The sequence below is a fragment of the Nicotiana tomentosiformis genome, chromosome 6 (genome assembly GCF_000390325.3).
Source record: "Nicotiana tomentosiformis chromosome 6, ASM39032v3, whole genome shotgun sequence".
Classification (NCBI taxonomy): domain Eukaryota; kingdom Viridiplantae; phylum Streptophyta; class Magnoliopsida; order Solanales; family Solanaceae; genus Nicotiana; species Nicotiana tomentosiformis.
In genome coordinates this window covers 113,371,320-113,390,715 of record NC_090817.1, presented here as the reverse complement: position 1 = coordinate 113,390,715, position 19,396 = coordinate 113,371,320, and the positions used below count along the sequence as shown (strand labels likewise).

At 38.0% G+C, this 19,396-nt stretch overlaps 1 protein-coding gene across 1 annotated transcript in view; it reads left to right on the top strand.

The window, feature by feature from the left end:
* The first annotated feature begins 16,091 nt into the window (after positions 1 to 16,091).
* Positions 16,092 to 19,396, top strand: part of LOC104107056 (serine/threonine-protein kinase SAPK3-like) — a 4,708-nt gene continuing 1,403 nt past the window's right edge. Inside the window, exons 1-6 of the mRNA XM_009615758.4 lie at positions 16,092 to 16,478; positions 17,425 to 17,499; positions 18,375 to 18,476; positions 18,580 to 18,633; positions 18,726 to 18,818; positions 18,914 to 19,006. Of these exons, the coding sequence (XP_009614053.1) occupies positions 16,356 to 16,478; positions 17,425 to 17,499; positions 18,375 to 18,476; positions 18,580 to 18,633; positions 18,726 to 18,818; positions 18,914 to 19,006 (540 nt within the window). The 5' untranslated portion in view covers positions 16,092 to 16,355. The remainder of the gene's footprint in view (positions 16,479 to 17,424; positions 17,500 to 18,374; positions 18,477 to 18,579; positions 18,634 to 18,725; positions 18,819 to 18,913; positions 19,007 to 19,396) is intronic.

Below are 19,396 nucleotides of genomic sequence, written 5' to 3'. Positions count from 1 at the left end.
CCCATTTTTTAGTGAATAATATGGGTGATTAACCGGTGGATCATGAGTCACAACTCACATGAACCTCTGTTCCATCCCACCCTCCCCCCAAACAAAAAAAAAACCCTTATATACTAGTAATAGTGTAAATTATTTCTAGGAACAAATAAATATCGCACTTGGGCACTCATTCTATTATTAGGACTTCTTCATTTTCATTTTTCTTTTCCTTTCTTTCAGTTCTTCCAAGTCTTTTTTCCCTAATCGCTATCAAATTCCTCCCCGACTGTGGGTCTCGGATCCTTTAGAAAACCTAGATCCGCCACCGTATTCAATCATACAAAAGAATACAATATAAACATCGAATGCAGAGTAAAAGAAACTGATAAAATCCAAACGATATATACCTTTTATTTGAAAAAAGTAATATCCTTTTTTCCATAAAGGAGATAATATATTATTAGTGACTTTCGTTTTGCTTCCTTTTCGCGCGGAGAATATACATAACGTATTGATGAATTAACTTTATTTCTAAACTGGACTAAACACACTGTACCTTTTGAGGTATCTATTCAACCAAAACATTCTTTGAACCGTCCAACTATATAAAAGGTAGTAGAAGAATAAGAGACTAAAGGCAGACACGCTCACGACCTTTTTTTTAGTTGGAATATTCTTCTTATTCTAAAAGCATGTTGTGTCCAAAAGTGCAAAAAACCGTTTGTTTATAGCCATTAAAATGACCTTATTCCTGAGGTTTACCAGGCCAATCTAACTCATTAATTTGGACTTTTAGAATCAAGACTTCTTATTAGCCAAGCCCCAATTAGCCCACTGACCTCAAGGGTTGGGCTAAAGCTGGTCCGGGAACCAAACATAAAAAGATCCCGGCCTGAACCTCGTATAAGTTGAACTTTCTTGTTGAGATGCTACAGAAAAGGATCTTCTCTTATGTTTTTGTATAAACAACTCAACAAAAAGATAGTTAGCAAAATGTTTCACCAAAACTCCATGTGGGAGATTTAGACTACTTTCTTTCATATGCGCACGGTAATGATGTATGCTAATTAACCACGAAAAGTGTATGTACAAACACATATTGCTAAGTAAGGAGGCACATTCACTTTGTCATCACATTCTCTTTGTGTGCAAAGAGGTAGAAAAGATTCAATCCACAAATGAATATATAGGACAGATATTTGAATGTTCACTAGGTTTAATATGGAGTTTGCTAATCTCTTTTTGAATAAGATATGGGATAAGCTAAGCTACGTGTAGCCCTCACTTTAGAGCTAGCATCTTTCACCAGTGACATATATGGTTTAATGTGCCAAGTACGCTTTCTTCTTCAGAGGAATTTCGAGGGCAAGATACTATCATGGCATCTTGCTTCATGTGCATCTATTGCTTTGGTATAGATATTCGGTTACTTAATTTATCTCTTGCTTTTATTCATCTGATAGAAAATAGTTGAGCAATTATCACTTATAGCCATCTAGGAAAAACTAATGCTAACTTTCAACAAGGGTGTTCAAACCTTTGTCAGTGGGCTATGTAAGAGTGTTCAAAACCTATTTTTAATCAATAACAAGTAATATTTTACTTTATAAAAGTATAATTTTCCGGCGAAGGGTGGTCAGTTGACCACCCTTAGTTGCGCGTAGCTTCGCCACTGACAACTGGTAGCCACAAAATAAATCATACAATTAATAGCCCAAAATCAATTACAAGGGCTAGCCCAAAACCACTGTCACTCTTTCCCCTTCAAATTTCAAACTTTTCAACTCCGTAACCACTAGATGCACCCAGTTAAAAAAAAAACCAACTACATTTCCCTATTTCCACTCTTTTTAGATAGTTTTTAGATAAAAGATAATTGGATTGATATTGATTTGCCTGAAACAAAATTTGAGAGCAATATGAAGCATTTGAGTGAACATCAGCCGGTAACATCCCGGAAATATTTTTATAGGGTGGAGAATACGGTGACGCCTCAGGCGGATAATCCGGTTCTGTGTGTGAAACCGGTGATGAACCGAATTCATCCATATGCAAGGTTGTTTATGATATCAAAAGCCCCAAAAATAATAAATAAAACGAGAAGAAAGAGTCGCTGGATTTAATGGAGGGTCGCCGGTGTTTGAGTTTCCACCCAGATCTAAAGCCAACGAGATCGAGCACAGTGGGTTAGACTGACTGGGTTTTGATTTCGATTTCACGATTTGCGGTGAGGTCGAAGCTGGAGCCTGGTCATCATTAATATTAACACTACAACTGCTGAGATTTGACAAATCTTGTATTCAATTCTTGAAACCTTCAACTTAAAGACAAGAAAAAAATTAATCAAAATCAAATAGTAGTCCCAAAAGTTTGACCAATGTAGAGGTAGACCCCACATCTTATATTTTTAGACTATGTATTAGGTTGGAGAGCATTTCTTTTGAATATTGGTATATTACAAAATATATACAAAATATACTGTCACTATACAAAAATTATATAAAATAAACTGTCACTATATAATTTATATGCAATAGACTGTCACTGTACAAAATATATACAAAAATAGACTGTCATTATACAAAAAATATATTAAATAGACTGTCACTATACAAAATATATACAAAATAGACTGTCATTATACAAAAATATACTAAATAGACTGTCACTATATAATTTATATGCAATAGAATGTCACTATACAAAATATATACAAAATAGACTGTCATTATATAAAAAATATACAAAACAGATTGTCATTATACAAAAAATATATAAAATAGACATTTCGGGTTATTAGATATAATATGTTTGGGCCGAAAAATTATTTTTTATCAATGAAAAAAAACATGAGCTATTAAAATTTTTAGGGGTCATTTTCTCAAAATACTTTCTCCGATCTATGGACGTACTAGCTGTTAGGTTAAGGATAGAGACACCGTAAATGTTTCAAATATATTAGAATTCAAAAAGAGAAAGTCGTTCAGCTAGAATTCGGTCAGTTAACCATTTTTTACACAGTTCTCTTTATTAATATACTGCCACGACTTTATATTAAACAGCCAGAAGACGTGACGATATCTATTCCCTAGATCTTCATTTATAAGTTCAACAGCATCTTAACTAACTTTAAATGAAATGATTTAAATACCTCAAAAATATTGCTATTTATTCACATAGTGTTTACATAGAGGAAATCTTGCAAACTAGAGAGAGGAGGCATGAGGCTCAGGTTATTCACTCATAATGGTTCTCATCTCAACTATCTCAACTTAGAATATAGGTAGTAATATCCATATTAATAATAGTAAACTGTAAACCCACTTTGAGTAGAAACCGGAAAACTTATGTATTATTCTAGGCATGAATTTTTTTAGTAAAAAAAGCAAATATCAAATTTTAGACATGAATTTAGAAATTTAGAAATATCAAATCCTAAATAATTTTCATTCTCCCTCCATTTATATATAAGGTATAATTTGACTGAATCAAAGTTTAAGAAAGAGAAAAAGACTTTTGATAAATGCAGCTTTAAATTTTGCCATAATATATGTGCTGCTATAAAACTCTTGGAGTTTGTTATCTTAAATAGGTCATACCATTTATGCGAGTATAAAAGTTTATTACTAAAGATAAAATAAAAGGTTCAAGTTAAATTATTTTAAATTTTAAAAGTTGTCATCTTCTTATAAGAAAATGGTGTCATTCTTCAGAAACAAAGGAAGTACTATGATTTTAGATGTAAATTAAAAAACAAATCTAGGAAATATCAAATACTCCTATTAAATTAGGTTTCTACGTTTGTTTTAATTCCTGTTTTTTCCAAGTATGCAACTTTACACGTGCACGAAAGGGATTGAATGCACAAGCACATTGGGTTCTGAATCCCTCTGAGAGGAGTAAAATTTAAATAAACTGGCGAGTGAGTTATGGCTTTGTAAAAATGAAAGAGAAGTACGTACTGTAATCAAAGAAAAATAGCGTTTCAATTTACGTGAACTTGTTTGATTGGGTATGAGGTTTTAAAAAAAATAAAATTTTTGAAATTTGTGGTCCTAAACAATTCAAAAAGGGGCCCAGAGTATTTGTGTGGTTATAAAAGCTTCTCATTACGGGTAGAATTGTAAGTTTAAGCAAAATTGTTTCCAAATTTAGAAAGGGATAATTCTTTTTGGACCGGACCAAAAAGAAAATAAGTTCATATAAACTGAAACAGAGGTAGTAGTAACTCAATGACTTTATTTGGGAAAAAGTGAAAGTGATTTACCTGTTAAATAGATCAAGAAACATGACAGTGACATTGTATACGGGTGAAACCGGGGTAACATACACCCCGATTTTCTAGTGGGTCAAACAAAGCAAGGATATGAATACACAGGATCGAAATCGAAGTTGAGAACTTGTACCAAGGCCCAAACGGAATACTCGCCATCAGACTTGATAAAACGACGCACCCCGGACTCGGGATGGGTTCTGAGACTTCGAGAAGCGCATGAACAGTTGTAGGCGACGGATAGAGGGCCATGATATTCGGAACCAACCGGATATCACGGCGCGAATATCGCTCGATGGCGGTTACAGATCCTCTCAACCCAATCCCTTACTTGACCCTCAAAGATCAGTAATTAATGAGAGAGGAGAATTTTTACCTTTTTTAGACTTGTACTAGGGGTGAAACTCTCCTACTATATAAATGAAAAGTTTTTTCTTTGATAAGATACATTGTAACACGCATACCAAGGCAATACAAATTTATTTCTCTACTTTCTAGCTATCGAAAATTTCTTATTTTATTGTTGTTCTTCATATACATTTGGCTTCGACCCAAGGGTCCGATCGAGGGCAAAATTACCGTTTAGCACAAATCCGAGCCCGGAAGTAACATCACAATTGGTTTAGTTATTCATTCTATATTTAAATTGTTTATCTAACATTCTTGATTATTTGTGTTGAATCAATCCACATATCCTTAAAACTGCGTATAAATTCAATTATTATCCGTTTTAAGGATAAACAGTTTGGCGCCCACCATAGGGCTAAGGATAATAGTGGTAGTTTGATATAAATCTCCATAACATACTCTATTTTACGTTTGTTCCTTAAGGTCTCAATTTCATGTCAGCTTAAATGTCACGACCCAAACCGATGGGCCGTGACGAGTGCTCGAGTTCTACCTATCGAACACCCCTAAGCATTCGTCTAAGATATAAACATGAAATAAGTGTAGGTCATGCATAAAGTCTGAAAATAAACTACTAATTCATATGAACAACCTACGTGAGAAAACATGCCCAAAAGACATATATATATATATATATATATATATAATATGGTAGGGCTAGCCGACAAGGTCACATACTATGTAACTATACATGACTGTCTACAGACCTCTATTAGAGTGTACAACTGTATAAAGGATGGGATTGGGCCCCGTCGTACCCATATATGCATGTAAACACATCGTACCAAAACTCAAAGTAACTCCGGATCAAATGGAGCACACCAACTCTCGCTGATCAAGGATCCTAAGAAGGGGGACCGTCAGCCTGTCTACCTGCACCTGCGGGCATGAAACGCAGCGTCCCCACGCAAAAAGGAACGTCAGTACGAATAATGTACTGAGTATGTAAAGCATAAAAATCAGTACATAAAAGACATAGATGAAACATGGGGTAAAGAATTTCACCTATGAGTCTAAATAACTTTGTGAATCCTGAAATATTTATAATATCATGAACGTGCATGTAAATGTCGTATCATGCATAGGTATAGGTGTACATAACATCATCAAGCCTCTGAGGGTATCCCATCATATTATTTCGGCCACTATGGGCAAATCATCAACGTATACCAGCTAATCAGGTGGTGGTGCGTATATAACGCCTTAACCTTTTCCCATATCCCATATACATATAATATATGCGTATATAATGCCTTCTGGTTATGGGTCAATGTACATGTATAAATGCATGAAATTCATAAGAAATACGTTAATAAGATTTCTCGAATATCATAAAATCAATATGCCTTTCGGACAAACTTTATCAAATACGTATTTTTCTGAGACCCATGAATAGAGGATATAATAATAATTCACATGGGGAATCAAGAATATAGACACCCCTAGTATTCTATGAATAGAGTTATTTATGAAAGTTGTATTTTTTCTCGTTTCGTTTGTATCATTTGGATCATGCCAAAAGAAAGAAGGGATAGCCTTAACATACCTCAATTCGTCAATGCAACTCAACAACAAGCTTATGACAACTAGCGCGCCAACCCTATAGCAAAGAAATACGTGTACAATTTAGATGGCGGTAGTATATTACGTATCTCAAACGATAACTTGATTCTAAAATAAAACGGGCAGCATTTCCCCTGATTTTACTGTTCCCTCAAGCCTACTATAGGCGAGATACAAACATAATACAATCAGAAACTCAAAATCAATCTAATTACAATCTGGGACCTTCAATACAACAAAACCCCCAAATATACCATAATACACCCAATCAACAAGTTATCAATTAGCCTGCAACTACAACGACGAGCGACCAACCTACTACCCTACCACATGTGGCGTTTATCCACGCCATTTTTATCCTTCCAAACTCCATAAATCAGCAGCACAATAGACAGCCCAAAAGCAACACAAAACTGCCCACAAAACAGTCCACTACAAGTCAAATAACTCGAACTCACGGCTTCCGATCACCTTCCCGTGAGGTCTAACTATTAGGAAACGAATTTATCAACTATTCTTGATATTTTAAAGCTTAAATATAGAAATTAGAAATTTTATTAACTATTAAATACATTTCAAAACTCAAACTACAAAGAAAAAGAGAGTCGATATAGTGATACTTACGTCGTAGGGATCGTTCTGATTTTATCGCTTCTCGATTTTGTACCCGGGATGTTAGTATTATTTGAAGCTATTAGAGAGCTCAAGGACCATTTTTTATGGTGCCTTTGGTCAGATTCTAAGTGAGAGAGAGAGAGAGAGAGAGAGAGAGAGAGAGAGAGAGAGAGAGAGAGAGAGAGAGAGACGAGTTAAAACATATTTATCAAACTTTTGAAAAGTCAAAAAGTGCTAGCTTGGCACCCTCTCATTCGCCCATTTTCCGACGCTTATATCTTTTTATCTGGATGTTGTATGAATGAACGGTTAAGAGCATTGGAAACTACATTCCAAGACCTTCAATTTGGTATATAATATGTCCGAAAAAGACCTTATATATCATACGAAATTTATTTCTCAAAAAGCTCTATTATAGGGCAAATTCTTAGTCGGTTTTTCCGCAACTTTAATCCGATTTCTTCCCAAACTTTATGTGTTTTATCCAAACATCATATATAATCATATTATAACTTTAAACTCATTTAAATCATGATTAACAAGTCTCATATTCATTATACGTCACCTTGGGACGTACATGGTGTAACATTAAAAATGTCGAATTCTCAGTCTGCTCACTTGAACATTGAGGCTGAGTCTCGCCATCATAACAAAAACAACAATCTAGTACCTAGCAATGAATTGACCCATGCTGATCCCAACGGGGTCCCAATTGCCGATCTGATCGACGCCAATTCACAAGTTGCTCTCGACGTCAACCTGCCAACTGACCCCGAAAACAACGTTCGCGGAGGTCCTCGACCAGCAGTTCGAGAAACGCGTGAGGACGAAGGTGATGGGGTAAGCCTGCGGCTAATCTTCGAAATATTGCAGGATCAACAGGCGGTGATACCGCAGCTATAGATCAAGGCCACGTCCCTGGCAGGGTCGAGCCTGAACGGTCCCGGGAAAATACCCGAAGAAACAAACAAACCATCGAGAGGCCGGGTGAAGCCGCGCCCGGAGTCAGTCCCGAAGTAATGAAAATGCCTAAGGTGTTAACGAAGCGGGTGAAATTAGGTAAAAATAAATTTGAGGCCAACGAGAAGAAGATGAAAACATACAATTCTAGGGTCAACCAAATCCAGGAGCTCCCCTCCCACCCGATTTTGAAAGGACCGGAATCCAAAAAGTTTATCCAAATCCCTTTCCCTCCGAGAGCGACACCAAGCCGATCCTGAAGAGGTTCGTATGCCCGATATTCCAAAGTACAACGGAACCACGGATCCAAACGAGCATGTAACCTCCTATACGTGTGCCATCAAGGGGAACGACTTAGAAGATGACGAAATCGAGTCGGTATTGATAAAGAATTTCGGGGAAACCTACCAAAAGGAGCAATGATATGGTATCACAACTTACCCCCAAATTTTATTAATTCGTTTGCTATGCTTTGCAGATGTTTTTGTAAAGGCCCATGTCGGGGCCATCAAGGTCGAAACCAGAAAATCGGACTTTTTCAAGGTTAAACAAATAGATAATGAGATGCTCAGGGAGTTCGTGTCAAGGTTCCATATGGAATGGATGGACCTGCCTCCGGTTGCCGATGATTTGTCCGTTCAGACATTCACTCAAGGACTTAACCCCCGAAACTCCTTGGCCTCGTAGTAGCTAAAACAAAATTTGGTAGAGTACCCGGCGGTAACTTGAGTCGACGTCCACAATAGATACCGGTCGAAAATCAGAGTCGAGGACGACTAACTCGGAGCCCCTTCTGAGGCAGTTTATCCTGTTAGAACCGAAGACGGGTCTAAAAGAGTCGTCGATCAAAAATCGAGACCAATCCGAAACCAGTATCAACCATACAGCAAAGATTGAAGGGGAAATGGATCCAGACGTCACCTCACGAGGAATGAAAAGAGAAGCGATCGAGGGTCCAATAGCCGAGTACTGATGAGAAAAAATGGTTTTGACAGACCGCTCAGGGCCAAGGAAGCACCAAGATTGTTAGAATATAACTTCAACGTTGATACTGCCAACATCGAATTAGCCTTCAGGCGCATCAAGGAAACCAAGTGACCTTGTCACGCCCCGAACCTGGGTCTGGACATAACATGACACTCGATGCCTGACTACATGTGATCGAGCGAACCAACTGGCTGGTTGAATCAACATGTGATATCATAACATACTGAATGCGGAAGATAAACTAACACATGTTGATATACTGAAAGTGTGAATGACATAAATCAAAATGTGGAAACACTAATACAAGTCTGAAATATATTTGTAGTCAACATTGCTTAGCATGAAAAGCAAGTGAGTCTGTCTAAATGTTACTCTAGTCTATGAAGCCTCTAATGAAATACTAAAAACACTTACTATCTGTAAATACATAAAGACTGTAAAGAAATGGTAATGTCCCGAAAGAATTAGGGCTCACCAATTAGCTGGTACGAGAATCCTAGCGCTTTGAATTGTCAACCTGAAAATTGTTACTTGCATCGTGAGATGCAGGCCCCAGGCGAAAGGGACGTCAGTACATTTGAATTGCATTAGTATATAAAACAACTAAAAGAAAGAACTGTAAATGCTGAAACTAAAACTAAGCAAATAATTGGGAACTGATAACAAAAAAAAATGATAACTACTGAAAATGAAACTGAAATAATAACTGATAACTGAAGTGATAGCTAATAACTAAACTGAACAAAGAAAGTAAGGATATGAATACTCCATCTTCTGAATGATGAACCATATGTTTATCTGAATATTAAACTGCGGCCTCAGGCCCAATATATATGTGCACAAGCTACAGCCTCGGGCCCAAGTATACGTATACATAACTACGGCTTCAAGCCCAAAGAAGCATAGAGCATAAACTATGGCCTCAGGCCCAAAGATGTATAGAGCATAAACTACGGCCTCAGGCCCAAAGATGCATATATCATAAACTGCGGCCTCAGGCCCAAATATATGTGTTCAACATTCAGGGATTTAAAATCAGGAACTGAGAATCATACTGCAATACATGATAATGAAATACTGAATCAGACTGAGTTACATGATATTAGAATATTGAATAGGACTAGACTGAGACATGTATTCTTGAACTGATTATGAACACTGAAACTTCAATTGTTTATGACATGCTGAGTAATCTAGGCTAAGACTCGTAGACATCGAACCCAAGTCTATATTCAATATGCATTGAGCCCACAACGTTTAGAATTAAAGTCATGAACGAGTTATGAAGCTAGAGAATAGAAGTTCTGCAACTATACTAGGCTTAACTATATTTCTGAGGCAATTAGTAATTTCGTAAAAGAAATGTAGTATAAGGAGAATTATTAACAATCCCAAACATAGAGAGTTAGCCTCACATATCTTGACTCTGGTTCTTTTAAGCATTTCACAATGTTCGCCGCCTCTTTCAACGATAATCTATGTTAGTATATATCAAGAGGAACCAATATTAGCACTAAGGCTCATGTTTTAGTCACTTAGGCAGTTTATCAAATACCTTATAGCGTAAAGCCTCATATCCCTTATTAATGGTGCTTTCTTAACCCAATTCTCATTCTACCACTTCTAGTGATTTTACAATCCCAAATAGATATAACTAATACCATTTCTTATCACGCAAATGATTATAACAATCTTAAGTCAACAACCCAAAACCCTAGCATAGTTCATATGATTCTCTTTATTAAACCCATCTACTATTCTCCTAAAAACTCATCAATTCATAACTATAAATGATTAGGGAGTAGAAGAATTGCCTTTTTGAAGTTCATTCCTCTTGAATTCGAGTTCTAGGGTTTCTTTGCTCAATAATGGTGTCTCGATCGAATATCTAATGATTGGAAGGACTTACCCATGTTAATAAGGAGTTGGAAAATTGAAATTAACTTAGAATCATCGTTAGAAATTACCTTGGATGATGGAGGAACCTTGGGGAAGATGGGTTCTTGAGAGCTCCCCTTTCTAGAGCATATGTATGTGTTTGGGGTTGTAGGGAACATGGTAGGGTTTAAATAAGTGTACGCGTCCCAAAAATTGAGGAGGAAATAAAAGTAACTCGGATAAACATCATCGGCACGGGGCATCATCAGGGGCGCCAAAATAACTGTGCAAGGCGCCATCAGAGGCGCCAAAACTATAGTGACTTGCACTGTCAGGGGCGCTGAGGTTAATGCCCTGGACAATGCCTTGCACTGTCTATGGTCGTGAGTTTTCATGGCCTTGCACTATCTATGGTTGTGAATTTTCATGGCCTTGCACTGTCTAAGGCTGTAAGATGGACCTCCTATAAACTTAGTTGATTCTATCAAATTTTATGCACCTCACTCTTTGTCTTGATTCTCAAACAATTATTTCCACCCATACTCACCCCGATAGGACTTCACATGTCTAAAAGGTCACATTATTACTCATTTAACGCATCCACAATTAATCCAGATTTGCGGAGTGTTACATTATCTCCCCCTTGGGATCATTCATCCTCGAATGATTGTCCTTATTGTAACTACATATAACTCCTGATCTTAACGGGACAGATGGAAACCAGTGAAAGCTGAACCGTCATGAACATATGCATACTAAACTTAATGAATACACGATTACTGAACTGCTGAGATACTGAACTGAATAGCTATTGAACTGACTAAATGTTGAAAGACACGGAGATTATAATATACGGTCTAAATGAGAAGGTTAGTTACCTTCAATATTTCTCGAAAATACCTGCTAGTAAATAGAGCATAACATATCTTCATAGGGCATCATAATACGCATAACATGAAACTTATACATGAATCTTGGTCTGTTATGTATACGTGAATTCTGAACTAACATGGATATATGAATACTGAACTGGCATGAATATTTGAGTACTGAACTAACAAGTTTTTATGCACTTTCGATCATGTACTTAACACACTAAGAAATGAAAGAAAGTTTTGCCTTGCTATTACGCATTTTCTTGCTTCTTTAATTTCGGATCCTAAGAGCCCACGGTCTACCCCTACCCGAGGACTATCGAGCCCATAAGCTACCACTACTCAGGGACTGTCGCCTGAAGAAAGTTCGGATAACCCGGGCTATCGAATTCCGGAGACACCAAACCTATTAGGCGGTGCCCAAATTCAAAAGGCTACGGCCGCCCTAAAAATGGCTTGGAGATGTCCAAAGCTCTTAATCAGAAAGTAAGGCCTTTATAAAAACGTGAAACCTGCTAAAAGGTTACTCTCGACAAAAGCATCGTCTAAAATCACTTAAGCATCTAGAAAACTTCCGATCACACCGAGGTTTCAAAGCCTCGAGCAAATAAAGTTGTATCGAAGTCAAGCTCTGTTCGTACATCCGAAAAACGAATGCCACATAACTACATTTGATTATATGCTAAGGCATCAAAAACATTACATGAATAGAAATCATAAAGAGATGCTGGAAAAGTAAAGACATGATATTGCCACAAAGGAAAATTTTCATATATATTCCGAAATATGTTTACAAAGTCCCAATAAAAAGGCCTTGAACTAAACAAAAAAAATAAACAAGGGAAAACAAAAACTGAAAAAATACTAAGGCATCTATGCCTGGTCTTCACCGGGGCCCGGCTCATCACCAGAACCATCGGAGCCCTCGGAACCCTCAGAGCCTTCGACACCCTCAGCCTCGTAGAGCTCCTTTGCCTCATCCTCGAGCTTTTTGGCTTCCTCGATCTCGGTCGATAGATCAAAACCTCGGGCATGGATCTCTTTCCGGGACAACCACTTCACATACTCAGCCTTTATCTTTAGGCGGGTCTCGACATCCTCCACATTGTCCTTGTACTGGGCCACCATTTCCTCGGCATTAGCAGAGGTCGTGTCCAATTTGGAATCCAGTGCCTCATATTCTTTTCTGAGGACATACCATTCTGTGACAGCCAAGCTCAGTTATGCTCAGAGATCATCATTCAACTGAGACTACTTGTCAGCTTTGTCCTTTGCTACCTGGAGTTGGTTCTCAATCGACGCCAGCTCTGCCTTAGCAGTTTCCTTCTCCGAAGCCAATAGGTCCATCCTGCCCTTCCACACTTCATCCATGGACTTAACCTCATTCATCTCGGCTCGGAGCTGGTCGATCAGGTCGATCTTCTATTAGACCTGCGAGTTTGTGTTGTTAGTCACCACGACTAGCTCCTCATTTTTAGCTTCAAAGACCTTTACCTTTTCAACCATGTCGGTATGTTCCCGCTTTAGGATCGAGATATCCTTCTAAGCTTTGTCCCGCTCGGTCTGGAGGTCTTTAAGGGGCTCATTTTGTTACTCACTAAGAAGCATGTACATGTCCTTCTTCCGGACCTGTTCTTTAAGCTCGAACTCGAGCTGGCTAATTTTCCAAGCGGTACTGGAGGAAGCTTTCATGAAGAAGCACTGAAGCCTGTAAAATAGTGGAACTCGTAAGGGACATCAGGAGAAAACTTAAGCGGGATTCATGAAGGGAGTAAGAAATTGTTAAAATCTTACCCGGTTCAGCGCCTTCTGCACCTCGTTGAAAAGACTCGACATGCCTACCTCATTCATCTTTCCATGGTCCTCCTCGGTCACCAGGCGTCGGAGGTTGCTGGCTATACCTATCGGAGCAGATAGGTCCCGGGCATCCTCTGGGACTGTGAGAATAACCGTCCTCTTGCGCTCGGGGTCCACGCTCGGTGAAGGGAATTGCTTCACCAATCTTGGGCTCGTACTCGGCCTGTCATCTCCCAAAGACACGTCCTTCGTCGGTATCTCCAGGTGGTCCAGCCTGGAGAATCTTCCAATGTAGACATGTCCATGCCATCGAAGAAGGAGTGGAGGGGATCCTGTGCACCCTGAGCTCATTCACTTGATTTTTCCTTGACCGCTTGGGCCTCTTCAAGCATGGACTCGTTATAGGAGGGCGTCTCAATGATGTCTATCACATCGGTCGCCTAATTTGAATCAGGAACGACTTCTCGTGAGGTCACAGCCCCCGTTTCCACTTAGGCCTCTCGAGTCGGAAGGGGATCGACCTTGTGGCTCCTTTACTCGGTCGCCGCTTGCTCCCCGGCAGGGGTTGATCCATGGGCGACAAAGATGTCGTCTTCTTTAGGCTCATCCCTGAGCCAGTGAAGCAAATTAGAGTTTGGTACTCGAGACTTAGTATTCTTCTTGGGCTTGCGATCCCGGGTGGCCGCCCTCTTTTTTATCTTCACCTCGGGATCCGAGGAACCCGAGGACTTTATTTTCCTTTTCTTCTCCTCCGCGACAGCCGGGGATGTCGCGAAATAGAGGGTTTGATGGGTAAGGACATATCCTCGTCACCATCAAACGGCCTAAGTTCGGTGGTCTTAGGCAAACCTACATGGGAAAAGAGAAGGTCAGCATCGTGTAAGCTTGGGGCGTAGTAATAACTATTCAGGGAAGAGCCTTACCATGAAAACGGGCCTCCCATTTGCCCTTCGAAAGTTTGCGCCACGTGGGCTTGTAGTATGACATCTGCTGGCAGATCCCTTTGATCCACTCCTTGAGCCGGGTGGGAAGATGAAGGGGACGTTTGTTGTGGTACAGACTTAGAAGTTTTGGCCATCGTAAATCTGGGAAAATATATGAAGATTTGAAGAAGGCGTATGAAGATTTGAAGGTTAGAAGTGAAGATATGAAGTTATGGGTTGAAAATCGAAGAAAAAACATGAAGATTTAAAGGTTAAAGATGAAGATGTGAAGGTTCAAGAAGCGAGGTATAAATATTTGAGAAAGTTGAAAGCCTTTATAAAGTTCGAAGGTAAGAGCTAGGATCAGAAAGTGAAAAAGGTGAAGGGGGTCGAAGCTTTTATAGGGGGCAATATAATTAATACGCGACGTTTCACATTCGAAGGCAACCAACCGATGATCGACACGTGTCTGAAGTCAGAATGACGCGACTGATGGGACGTTTTGGCTTATCCGTCATCTCGGTTGTAACGTTCGAAGGAAGGAACCGAGGTTCATCTATCGCTTCGGTAAATCTACTCTCTAGGAAACGGGGGGACTATCTGTATACGGGTGAAACCGGGGGTAACACACACCCCGATTTCCCGGTGGGTCAAACGAAGCAAGGATATGAATACGCGGGATCGAACTCGAAACCGAGAATTTCTTGTACCAAGGCCCGAACAGAATGCTCGCCATCGGACTTGATTAAACGACACACCCCAGACCCAGGATTGATTCTGAGACTTCGGGAAGCGCATGAACGGTTGTAGGCGACGGATAGAGGGCAGTGATATCCGGAACCAACCGGATATCACGGCGCGGATCTCGCTAGATGGCGGTTTTAAACTTGTACTAGGAGTGAAACTCTCTTACTATATAAATGGGAAGTTTTTTCTTTGATAAGACATATTGTAACACGCATACCAAGACAATACAAATTTATTTCTGTGCTTTCTAGCTATCGAAAAGTTTTATTTTATTGTTGCTCTTCATATACATCTGGCTTCGAACTAAGGGTCCGATCGAGGGCAAAATTACTGTTCATCACAAATACGAGCCCGGACGTAATATCACAATTAGTTTGGTTATTCATTCTATATTTAAATCGTTTATCTAACATTCTTGATTATTTATGCTGAATCAATCCACATATTTTTAAAATCGCATATAAATTCAATTGTTATCCGTTTTAACGGTAAACGGAAGTAAACATCATTCGACGACTAGAAATTCTCAAATTCGGATAACATGTGTACATCTAACTTGGACAAGAATCAGAACGAAAGCTACCAACCGACCACTAATGGTGGGACCCAGAAATTTGTTCTGTAGTTTGTCCCGTGTGAAAATTGATATAGAAGTATTAAAAAGATATATCATATTAATTGAACCAGAGTGAGTGTCCGCCAAGCATCTAAAATCAGATTGAAAAGTGTATTTTTTAAAAGTATTTTAAAAAAAATATTTTGGTGAAAACCAGTTTGTGTTTGTTTAATTATTTTGAATATCACTTTTAAGTAGTAATTAGTGTTTGGTCAAATTTTTTAAAGCTGTTTTTAAGTATATTTTTCTCAAAAGTACTTTTCACAAAAGTGATTTCGAAGAGAAGTTACTTTTTTCTACTTCTCAAAATCTGTTTCTGTTTCTCTTCGAAAATATTTTTTTATTTTTAAAAGCTTGACCAAACAATTCAATTTTTGGAGTGAAAAAAAAAAAAAATTGCTTTTGACCTAAAAATAAGCTGGTCAAAGCTATATAATTGAACTTGAAGCCAACCCCCTTAATAAATTTCGTGTCGCATAGTGTATCCACGTGCTCAGGTTCCCAACGTTTTGCACATTTTAATACTTAAGATTTAATCATTTATAAATAGTGTCAGCACTGGAAGTTGAGAAAATTTTAGAAACAGGGACTGGTCAGAAAGTTTGCTTTCGAAAAAAGGTTCATTCTGTTTAATTTTGGTATATATGTTCTTTTGAGTATATCATAGGAGGGTATTTCAAGTTTAAACTTTGGAAAGTTTGAGAGTTGCTGATTTTGGGTTGAATTGAGTTGAGATGGAGGAAAGGTATGAGCCATTGAAAGAACTTGGTACTGGGAATTTTGGGGTGGCAAGGCTAGTGAGGGACAAGAAAACAAAGGAGCTTGTTGCTGTCAAATACATAGAAAGAGGGAAGAAGGTAGTTTTAATCCCTTGTCAAAATGATTTTTTCCCAATGCTATCAATATATTTGTTAACTTTGTCATGATTAAGTTGAGAGTTTAACTGGATATGCTTATTTTCTATCAATGCTTAATTTGAGGTTATGTTTGGTCTTTCTTACTTATATTAATTAATTTTCTTTTGAAGTTAAGTTTGATCATTGCATCTTAGTGTATTGTGAAGGGGATTCATGCATTTTGGTAGTACATGTAGAAGTTTTGGCACAGAATTTAGGCTGTCGTTTGGAATTTTGGGAAATTGAGTAAGAGTATTAGATTGATGTTGACGAAATTTGACTCTGTGGCTAAAAAGTAAAAAAGATATACCGAAGTAGTTCTAATGATTCAATAATCTTATTACTTCAATCCGAAGTTCTTAGTTACTTCGACTGGATGAGTCCTAGCGAGGGAATAATTAAGTCATAACTCATTGGTTGATTGTATCATTAACCATTTCTTTTCTTTTTTTTGGGTACGAGGAACTTATCATGAATCCACTGATTTCTACCGCTTCCATTATTACTGCTGGATTGGCTACGGCTTGCTTCTATTGGACCTTGAGTTGGTCATTTGTTTTTTTAAATTTAAAATTTTAACATTCTTGATTCCTCGAACCCCATCATTATTTGAGGTTATGACATAGTTGATTGATCTTCAGATCTTGGTTTCTTGACCGAGTTAGTGTGATAGCCGGTATTGCTGTCTGATTTGTTTTATAATCGAATCACCTGGCAACAATCTAACAAGGAGCAACATTGTTGGTACTGAAAAAGCTCCAGTACATTTCTACTTATTTACTGGTTTCATGTAAAACAATGTCATATGCTTTATCTCCAGTTACTTGCTATAAGCGTACAGAAAAAGGTTTTCATGTTCTCTCGTTAAGTTGTCCTGATTATGATCTATATTCGTTTGTTGTTTCAGATTGACGAGAATGTGCAGAGGGAAATCATAAATCATAGATCATTGAGGCATCCAAACATTATCAGATTTAAAGAGGTAAATACATCTCTTTTTCCTGACTTGAAGACTTACTACAACAACAATGCCTTAGTCCCAAGTTAGTTGGGGTCAACTATGTGAATTCTCTCTATCTAATTTCACCTCATATGTATCCGTTTCATTCCAGCATTCAGTAATTTGGATTCTCTAACACGACTAGAGGTTATCTACATTTTCAGTTATAGGTAACAGTAGGTCCTTGTGTTGTTTCTCGCAGTTTCTTTCTTCACTTTTCGTGTCTCCTGCTCCATTTTAGATGACAAACCAGCATCATGTTGAGATCAAAGTACTTAATAGATGCTTTCATTGACTAGTGTAGTGCCCACTCTGGAGAATGGATTCATCTTTGTTTTTGAGAAATGCATATTGTATCCCCTTTATTTGTTGTATGATTCATATTTAATAATCGCATAGTTGCTTACCCGAAGCAGCTCAAAGCGTTTACAGCAAAGCATACAAGATGAAGTAAAATTGTCATCCCTTTGCACATTCCCTACAGCGAAATGCTTTTGCTTTTGCTGAGCTGCCAGTTAACAAATCATATATTTTAGCAGAATATTTTGAATACAAAAATGCTTTCAGGATAAGTGGAAACACATACAAGTTACACTAGTTCTGCTTGTGTATATAACAAAGTATATATAGAGTAAGCGGTGTAGTTTTTGCTCAAAATGTCATCCCAATAAAATCTAGAAATATGTCTCTAAGGCAATTACCACTGTTTTGCATAACCCTTTGCAGCAGCTGTGATCTTTACGCTTGGGGGTTAATGTTATGTGGTATGTCACAATCACTAATTATTCGTAACTGTTAAAGTACTTCACTGCTTCGTCCTATGTCATAGTTAACATGATATGGCCCTTTTGTTGCAGGTATTGTTAACTCCTACACATGTAGCAATTGTGATGGAATATGCAGCAGGGGGAGAACTTTTTGCTAGAATATGCAGTGCCGGAAGATTTAGTGAAGATGAGGTTATAACATATCCTACTTATTAATATCCTACTTATTCTGTTATTCTATGTGGTGAGAATGAGATGTTTTCCTTATCATTTCATTTTGTTCTACCAACAACAGGCTCGCTTCTTCTTCCAACAGCTAATATCTGGAGTCAGCTATTGCCATACAATGGTACAACTTTTGAGAATGCTTTTTTTGTTCTTTTATGATATTCATCTACTCATGTAACAGTCTTCTCGAGCATTACTTCTATTTTACTGCAGGAAATCTGTCACAGAGATTTGAAACTGGAAAACACACTCCTTGACGGAAGCCCAACACCACGTCTAAAAATATGTGATTTCGGTTATTCCAAGGTTTCCTGCCTTGTAGTTGAGAAGTTATCTACTACTCCTTTCATTTATCTAGCAGGACATTACATTTGTTATTTACGATTTTCTTAATCATGCAGTCTGGATTATTGCATTCACAACCCAAGTCAACAGTAGGAACACCTGCTTACATTGCTCCAGAGGTCCTGTCACGGAAGGAATATGACGGGAAGGTATACATTAGAATCTTGAAGAATTCTCTGACAAAACCTGAAGCATCACAGGAATTGAATTACGCTGATAACTTCATTTATCGATTTCCCTTTCACTAATCTGCCATAGGGGCCTTTGTTTGCTTGCACAGACGGTATATTTGGCTTTTCACTAAATATTGCAGTAGTGGATATACTTTAAAATTTTTGCAAAAAAGATGTTCAGTAAAGATAAGTAAATTTATGGATGAAGTACTGATCTTTTTCTTGTTTGAAACTAAATATATGCTACTACATGCGTAAAACCATGACAAAATCTGATGAAGAACCTGCTGAACTTGTACTAGTATCTGTTTCTAGGTTTGTTTGCACAAGAACTACCCCACTGTTCAATCCTGCTGATTTAGAGCT